Source organism: Solanum tuberosum, unplaced genomic scaffold (genome assembly GCF_000226075.1).
Source record: "Solanum tuberosum cultivar DM 1-3 516 R44 unplaced genomic scaffold, SolTub_3.0 scf00927, whole genome shotgun sequence".
NCBI classification, from domain to species: domain Eukaryota; kingdom Viridiplantae; phylum Streptophyta; class Magnoliopsida; order Solanales; family Solanaceae; genus Solanum; species Solanum tuberosum.
Genome location: NW_006239900.1, coordinates 28,206 through 37,306, shown reverse-complemented (window position 1 = coordinate 37,306; position 9,101 = coordinate 28,206). Strand labels below are relative to the sequence as shown.

General features: G+C 35.1%; 2 protein-coding genes across 3 annotated transcripts; both read right to left on the bottom strand.

Annotated features, from left to right (window-relative positions):
• Nucleotides 1-1,259: 1,259 nt before the first annotated feature.
• On the bottom strand, nt 1,260-1,930 carry LOC102602605 (30S ribosomal protein S31, mitochondrial). Its single transcript, XM_006367790.2, has one exon. It carries the CDS (start codon nt 1,782-1,784, stop codon nt 1,512-1,514), a length of 273 nt encoding a protein of 90 aa, XP_006367852.1. The 5' UTR covers nt 1,785-1,930; the 3' UTR covers nt 1,260-1,511.
• Nucleotides 1,931-2,366: 436 nt separating this feature from the next.
• LOC102601939 (ubiquitin fusion degradation protein 1 homolog) lies at nt 2,367-8,787 on the bottom strand. 2 transcript variants are annotated; one of them, NM_001318676.1, is given in 10 exon segments: nt 2,367-2,621; nt 2,736-2,989; nt 3,851-4,071; nt 5,443-5,573; nt 5,658-5,779; nt 6,025-6,057; nt 6,149-6,173; nt 6,752-6,829; nt 8,125-8,178; nt 8,738-8,787. In NM_001318676.1, coding segments are annotated over 9 exon segments (951 nt in total). In that variant the 5' UTR covers nt 8,128-8,178; nt 8,738-8,787; the 3' UTR covers nt 2,367-2,537.
• Nucleotides 8,788-9,101: the final 314 nt, after the last annotated feature.

Genomic DNA, 9,101 nt, shown 5'->3' with positions numbered 1-9,101 from the left:
ACAAACGAATGCAAGAAAAAATCCAACCTAAAATCATCCGGCCTAAGAGAGCAACCTATTAGCTCTGGATTATGAAAGATGAACAATTCACCCTCTTTAAAAGAGGTGTTATATGTTGAATAGCATGTTCCATAAGAACGAGCAAACTCATTTCTCTGCACATATGTATGTATCACAGTGTCTACATAACAAGATTAATTTCAGCAGAAAGCAGTAATTGGCAAAATCATTGAACATCACAATTCATTATTCTCCATTCAGATCTCTCTGTCATACCAATTCTAACATCTATTGACAGAGTAGAGAGGAGATCATCCAGGCCCTTTGCACAATTGCACTCTTTTGCCTTTACTTCAAATCTGTGAATACACCATTATGTATGTACTCCAGCATGAGTTTCTTCCACAAGTTGATCTAATAAGATAAGCTGTCAATAGGAGAGAATATCTCTTGCTCAGCATCAATTTTTAAAGAAATCGAGAGGCTGGATGCCACACACACCAAAACATGAAGTTCAATGTTGAAAGCTGCAGATAACTCTCCTGCAGTTTCATCCAGTCAATTATCTCTACCCCTTCCCTCCCCAAGGAGGTTTTAAGGAAAGTTTTGCAACTTTTTCTTACAAAAATTCTCTCTAGATCGAAGATTAGTTTGATTCCACCCATTTATGAGACCAGTTCTGTCAGAAGTGGCTGAGTTCCAAAACTATAGATGCACCCTTCAAGCCAGCAACTACTAGTAGCAACATGAAAAAAAGCAAATTCATATCCTTTTTTCTCCATTAGTTTATATTTCAATTTGAATCATCTCACACTATCTTAACTCGAGCACAAGACTAGATAGATCAGTTCATAAAGTCATATCAACCAACGAAAACAGATATACATCACACCACAATATTTGCTGCAGGATAATTAGAGCAACAAGTATCTCTTACACCCCAAATTTGGGCAACGGAGATGCTGATGTCTATAAAGTTAAGATCTTTATTGATGATCAGTAGCTGAAATAACTAAGCACATTTTGGATCTTCAGTTTTTCTGGACTAAAATATGTGCAAACCATAACAGTCCCAAACCCGGATTAAACAGGAGAGTTTTGCCCTAAGTCGACAGTTACTGTCATTAAAAATAGTCAAACTACGATTCATATAGCTGACCCCAACTGAATTAGGATTGATCCATAGTGAAGCTAAGTTGTGTTTTGACATCAAATAACCAAAGTGAGTTTAGATAAAGCACCTATTAATCACAGTGTCCTTCATGTAACAGCAATAGTAATTCAGCATTTATTCTCAACTCCTAGAACTCCTAATTCTAGAATGCCATATGATAATACATCTGTATGCAAATCGCAAAGCCAGACAAAGCAATTGAAACTCAATTTTGCCCAGACGTCAATACATTCAGATTCATCATAAGAAAAACATAATCTATCTTCTTATCAGAGCATTGCAAATAGAAACAAGACTAGATTTTTGAAGGGTACAGAAAATAAAAAAAGCTTAGAAATCAAATGAGTTTGAAAGGAAGAGGCCAAGGTGTAGACCTGGGGACCTCAACTTTATCCTTGATGCGTTCAATTTTCTTCTCCTTTTTAGGTCTTGAATTTCCATATGAATCTTTGAATCTCTTCCCTTTCTTCGTCCTCTTGTCCCCTCGTCCGCAAAGGATCGGACCTCCCATCGCCGCCGACGGGGCAGCTGAAGATGAATATGACATTCGTTGCTCCATAACAGTCATCAGTCTCCTCGCTACTGTGCTGCACCACTGTGTCATCGCCATCTCCGATTTCACCCTAGTCCCTGTACCTTAAACCCTAGCCCTGGACTGGAAATTCCCTGACCAAAATAAAATGAAGAAAGAAAGAAAAGGGGAAAGATAGATACTCTGATTAAGTTTTTTCCTTCTGATTTCTTTTTCTCCCAAAAAATACGAATTTAACAGGTTTTCGATTTTTGTTATGATTTTTATTATTACAAATTTAATCATATAAATTCAGCAATATGTTTAGAAAATTAAAATAAGTCGATTTTCTGATGCTGGATTGCCAAATAATATTTTTTTCAAAATAATACTTAAAAATTCTCGTATAAGACATTATCTAATTTGCTAACAATATATATTCACTCACTAATCAACTACGAAATTTATTTTAGAAAATATTCGTTTTGAGGAATATTTTTTCAGAAAAACGATTTGTTGATATACCAAAAGTGCAATGTTGCTAGTTAAAATCTAATTAATGTCGTCTTTATTTCAATTTATTTATCTTCCTTTTCCCTTTTAATATATTTAAAAGACATGTCACTAAGTGATTGAAAGAGCATTTTATACATTACACGTATTGAATTTAAAATCACAATATTCAGAAGTTTCATTTATTTTCTTCGGTCAACCATTTTCCAGATGTGCTCCTCAATTAATTAGGAGTACATCATTTGCAACAGTCAATGAAACCCAAATTGTATAAATTATATAGTACAAGTTACACATAATTAAGATATTTGACTGACAAAAGAAAAGGTTAATATGAAATTAACCCCTCAAGGAGTACTTTTTCCCAGAGAAAGCCTGAAACTTGGGTTCTTCTTTCTTTGGAGGTTCCTCTTTCACAGGTTCCTGCAAATGAACAGGAGCATTAACAGGCTGAGACTAGCAAGCTAAATTTTAAAGAATTTTCTTATATTAAAGGAAATGTATATGAACATTAGCATATAGAGAGAGATATAAAACCTTCTGTTTTTCAGGAGCGCGATTTGCGTTTGAACCAAATACAAGCTTCCCTTGTGACTGACGACTAGAGTTTTGGGAGCTTGGAGCAGCAGCAGATTTCTTACCACCATTAGTAACGTTAACTTGCTTATCTGAGGACCCAGAAGAGGAAGAAGAAGGTGGAAGCTGCTGTTTTAAGGGTTTCCCATCCAAACGTCTCGCTCCACCAGTAAAAGGGTTGAATTTTGGCTCAACTTCTGTTGCATCCTCTTGAACTGCATGACCGAAGAATTATTATGCTATAGAAAGAAGTTTAGAAGTTCTGCAGTAACGAGTAATCTACAGGAAGAAACAATTACGAGTGAGAAGTGAAGTCCTAGAACTGCACCATACGGGCGAAATAAAATTTGCCAAACATTGTCACCAAACATCCCAACCTGGAAGTATCATAGTATTTTGCATTTCCAAGAAGTCCAACAAAAAAAGAAGGATGACGCGTTCTTGATCAAAGGTTTTCCAGTTCAGGATATCCAAGTACAATATATACTGTGAACAACATAAATTTACAGCACGGAAGCTTAGTGCATTGGGGCCTGGACTGCCTTTTTTAACCACATAAGTTGGGCAATTGCAATACCCAAGCAAGCTCTAGTGTTATTAAGAATTTGTAGAACTGATCTCTACAACCATACAAGATTCTGCCTTCGTCTCAATTAGATGCTGCCATTTGAATAGTATAAGATAAAAGAGTTTGAATAGATTTTAGGAGGTGATCATCAGTATTTCCCAAAGGAAAATTTAGTATGTTCGAAATGTGGAGTTGTTTGTTGGTAGGAAATCACACGCACAATCAACTAATGTAAGCAATATGTCCAGTGTTGTCAAAGGCATGCTTAAACCCTAAAGCGAGGCTCAAAACATGTTGGGCGCTTTGCTTCTTAATGTGTGATTCAATGTCATCATTAAGGCTAAAAGACAAAAATTTCCTTGCAAATGAGGGTTTCCTGAAGAGGCGACACTAAACAATTGGTATTTCACTTTATCGTAAAATGGCTTTTTGATAACACTGATATGTGCTACTACTAGAATTTGTGAAGACAGAGGAGTTAATTTCAGAAAATTTGAAGAATATGCACCTTCTGCTGGAGAGTTGCTTGGACGAGAAGGAGCCGTTCTTTCAGGTTCTTTGTAATCAAGTGGGGGAGCAAAGTCTACTTCACAGTCTGTCTCAATAATACTTATTCCATTAGAAGGTTTGGTCTCCACAATATCTATATAATATTTTTTATTGTTGTAAGCCACCATAATACTATCTCCTGTGGTTAAGCAGGAGAAGTTTCTGAGTGTCGTCTCCAAGCTGCATCAGTAAAGGAAAGAAGTCAAATTTCAAAACCTCCTATATTAGTATGCGGGTATTTTGCAAATGAAATTAGATTAATAAGCAACTGAACAAACAAATATTGGTTATACCAGATAGCAGATGTAATTCTCCTAATTCAAATTAAAAAATGAAAATATTTTTTACTTGTCAATCATCTCACTTAGCTATGCTTAGTGTTCAAGCAGGAATTCTTATACAAATAATATAGTAGCAATTATAGTCTATAGAATAGGTGTAACACTATGGATTAGGTCATCAAGAAGCCAATCCTGTGCATATTCACAAATGGAACACAGACGGAACTATATATATTCATGTTTATCCCTCAAAATTTTGACCACTACATTGGACCATCATTTTCTCTCAATTTAAAAGAATAACGAGAAAAACTAATTGAGGAAGGATTTGAAGCTAAGAGCACTCCTTGCATGGATCTCTATATCCTCCCTTAGCCCTCTTCCCATACTTAAATACATGTCAGACAAAAGAACTTCAATCCAGGATAACATAACGTTTCTCTTTTTTCCAAAGGCACTCCGATTGGTAATTCTAGTTCTACAAGGAAACTTTTACCTCATAAATCATCTCATAAAAAGTCAATCCAGCAACAAAGAGGTGATATTGCTCTATGAAGTTCTTATACACCCCAATTCAAAAAAAAGTTCTTATACACCTATTTGCTGAAGCAATCTCACTTTAAAATTAAGTCAGATTTTAACTCATTAAGAACAATAACTAGTGCATTTTGGCATTAGACTAGTCAAACTCTAATGTTTAGTAATTATCTATCTACACCAAACAATAAATTGTAATCCCAGTGACTTAGTCCAGTGATCCCTCCTAAATGTTTCAATACAAAATTGTCCTCAAATTCCTCTTTAACCCAAGAACATGGACTGACTTCATCTTCTTATTTTTTACCACACCCTACTCTCCTATTTTGGTGACCACTATCTCTTATACTTGTTTCCAATTTATTCTCCTACTTCTTATGTTCTTTTCCAAACCTGTCAGGTAAACTTATTACCTACAAAATGTGATACTTTTTCAATAATCTGTTAATATCAGAAATTGCTATGGAACCTACTTTTATAATTTAAAGAAGTATCTAATTTCAAAAAGATTACTTCATCTACAGCCTTGGACCCACTTTCATTTTTACACAAGTTTCAATTCTTAACTCAATAATCATGCCCCACAAAAAGAGTGTGGAGCACTTCTTTTGTCCTGCTGAATTTTCCTTTTGAGTGTGCCATAAAACAATTGTGGCTACCCAAACACTAGCATAAAATGGAACCAATCCACAGAAAGTTATTAAAAAAGAAAAAAAAACTTCAGCAAACTCACATGGCCTTCGGGTTAGAAATATCCAGAAAATCCTTCGTGTGGGGTTGCAGCTTAACATATTTACCCTTAGGAAGAGTTACATTTTTCACTGTCACAATATCGCCTTCTTGTAGGCATAAATTTTCCATCATCTACAAGGTCCACATTAAAATGAGTTTATGCACAGCAGTAGAACTGAAACCAAGAAAATAGAATTACACAGAAATGAGATGTACCCAATATGGCATATGTATCATGCCCTCTTCTGCAATGAACTCCAAAACCCCACAGTGAGAAACCCGTTCCGTGGAATCATTTCGAAGCTCAAACAACATTGGATAATCAATGTGAAGTGATGCTACAAAATTTTACATTCAATGTTGAATACGGTTAAGAAAAGAACCAGCTGCCAACTGATAAAGGTGAAAAATCCTATGTTGCTCAGAGTCTTCAAAAATGTTGACGAGCGCATGTCGGATCCTCCAAAAATAGTGTATTTTTGAAGGATCCGACACAGGTGCGGCAACATTTTTGGAGAGTCCCGAGCAACTTAGCAAAAACAAAATAACTGAAAATGCCCAGATACAGAACAAGGATACTGACCTAGACGATCAAGAGCAGAGGGAGGCATTATAACTGGGAAAAAAAAAATTAAAAAAAAAAACATAAGACTTGATGCTCGAATAACCTACCGCAAATACAAAAAAGAACTATTGGCATTACTTACTTTTGTCTCCATTTTCTAGTTGTGGCTGCAAAGATGGAACATACATAATCAGAATTATTTTTTTAAAAAACGAAAATAAATACCAAGCAAAAATAAATTGCAGTGGGAGAAGTGATATGTGGGACAAACATCTGAAATACAAATTTAATACACATAGAAGACCAATCTCCCACCACATATATAGAGCATAAAGGTAAAAAAAAAAAAAGACTTCTTTCAGTGTACAACTATAGCAAGAAGAACTACTAAACAGTTAAATTGCTCCCTCTTCACCTTAATAAAAGAAAATTCATTCCCTTCCCAACCCCACCAACCCCTTTCTCTACAATAACAACAAAATGTGAATGATGCAACCAGCGGAAAAAAGATGTAATGGGACTTAAAAATTAATTTTGAGGAAAGCTCTTCTAGATAATTATCTCAAAATAAATCATGACCTACATTAGACGAATGAAAAAATGAAAATGACCTAAGCAAATTTCGTGAGCATGACAATCTAATGGAAGCCAAAGGTATGAGAAAAACTTTGTGAAACCATCACAGGTAATTACCACAGTAGATTAGATTAGTAAACGAAAGTTGTCTTTTCAAAAGCATTCCAACCTTATCAATGAAAGATGCAGGATAGCACCGGTACGTCTGCTCAAATGATCGTCCATGATATCCATATCCATCAAAAAACTGCAGATCACAAATCAAAAAGTACAATAATGAGTTATGACAAATGAAGATAACACTAATGACACAGTTCACTCACACAGATATATGTCAATAGAGTCAATGATAGTTTTTTAAAGGCTACGAAACAGAAATAAATAACATCAAACAAAAACACTGCCTTTAACAAAGAAAATGCCCCTTTGAAGGTAGATGTATTTAATGATTGGCTGTGTTTAGGGAAGCTAAAATAAAATCAAGTCAGTTTAGCCAGTTCCAATTAAAGGTTGTGTGCTCTCAATAGTATGCTTCTGTAAACAAAACTTAGCTTCTGTTGCAAGTCTTCAAGGCTTATTTGAAGACAGGATATGAGCCTGTGGATGTTGAAACAAGGCCGTTTTCTTTGCAGACATTTGGGTGGACTTAGCAAGTGGATTTGAAAGGTAAATCTAAACGCCATCGGATTTTCCCCCGCCTTTTTAGCCATTTTAAAATGATGTTCTGAGAGGCGTCATTTGAGTCACAGACCAAGCTTTCCGATAATCAGCTCACTCTATTGCTCTCTCACTCTCTCGCCTGTGAACTGTATAAAATTTCTTTCCATGGAATGTATCGCTTTAAGATGAACCTCAGTCACATAGTTGAAGAACAATAGAGCAATGGAATGAAAAATAGTAGTAGCAAAACATCTAATTCATACCATTATATTTTTTTGTTACTTCATCCTGGTGTATTATTGGTAATAACATCAATGGGAATCTATAATCTCCATATTTTCTCAAGTCTATGAACCAAATATACAACTGCTGACTCTCAGGAACCATCGTCCATCCCTTTTGACAATTGACAACAAACTTTTTTGTAATTTAATGCACTCTTGTCTATTAACTACCATAAAGATCATGTTCCTCCTCTTTTCTCAGGTATTTTTCCCAAAAGGAGGAAGTGAGCCCCTACATATGGACATTCTATTCACAAATTCGACGCTCCCTAGGCAGGCACTTAGATCTTCAGCTCTTATTAAATTAAGAAACCCCTGAGTATAATGTCAGTCATGATCTAAATTCCATCTTTTATTCAAGAGAACAAATTATTAGATGATATTCTTAAAACAGCCTCTAGCAGAAACACAACACAACTTCTGCTAAATCCAATATGGCCTGACCCTTGCCCTAGCTTATTGCACCAGGCTGCCCTTTCTATTCTTAAAATAGTCTTACTAAGTTATACTAAAAAAATATCAGTACAACCATGGGAGTATATATCGAGAATCAACAACACTTTTGCTGCATATTAACCGGGAAAAACAGAAAATTTACCATGATTTCTGTCTCTGAGTACCCCGAACTCAACTGTTTCAGCTAAGTGCTAACCTATAAAAGAACAGTAATAAAAAAAGAGGACATAATTAAAAATACAGTCAATTTTCAATAATTTTGTACTATTTCAGATTTTTCAGAAAATTTAGCACACAATCGCAAGTTCAAACCTTTATCGCACAAATGAAGGAAAATATTTTATTTATAAACTCAAAAGTTTTTCTTTTCCGTATGTTTCTGTATTTTCTATATTCTCTATATATTGAAAACTAACTACAACATCCCTATAGTAAGAACCAATCAAACTAGCACAAGAAAACATATTTCTATATGAACTAAGAAAAAGAAATACTAACTAGACATAATTAAAAAAATACCAAAAATAACAAATCATAAACAACTTAGTATTCGTATTCCAACAACAAATAAGAAAATTTATCAACTTGTAAAAATTGCAGAGAAGTGTGATATTAGACTAGAACTCATCCAATTCACTAAAATTCGTGTTTCGCCATTAAGGATCATCGCAAAAAGGACAAAAGGCTCATCGTCTAATTAGAATCATACAGAAAAAAAAGGGGGAATGCTGAGAGAAAAAGAAAGAGAAACATACAAATTCGATTCCTTCAGAGAAAGAGAATGTGAAGAATTCGTGCAGAAAAAGAAAAGAAGAGCTAGAATTTGATGCTGAATGCTGATGGGAGACGGTTTCTGGGTATGGGTCTATTTTTTTGGGCCGGCCCACTAAGAGGAATTCCGGACATGGGCCAATATTGGGTTCGGAAATAAATTAGTTAAATTATACTTCATTAGACATACATCACCACCATGTATACTAACCTTACATATACTTTCGAATAGGCCAAACTCATCGATGACCCCTTAAAGTTGGCACTAAGTTTCACTTAGACACCTCAACTAGGTGATGTTTATTTTAGGCACCTCATGTAGGATCTCGTTGTGTCATTTTGATACTT

Bases quoted from the DNA above. Each gene is read 5' to 3' on its own strand.
- LOC102602605 (XM_006367790.2), bottom strand. From the start codon at position 1,784: ATGGCGATGACACAGTGGTGCAGCACAGTAGCGAGGAGACTGATGACT.
- LOC102601939 (XM_015305720.1), bottom strand. The intron at 6,174-6,751 runs GTTGGAATGCTT...CCATCTTTGCAG, and splicing joins CTGCATCTTTCATTGATAAG to CCACAACTAGAAAATGGAGA. The intron at 2,990-3,850 runs GTGCATATTCTT...TCGGTCATGCAG, and splicing joins AAGCAACTCTCCAGCAGAAG to TTCAAGAGGATGCAACAGAA.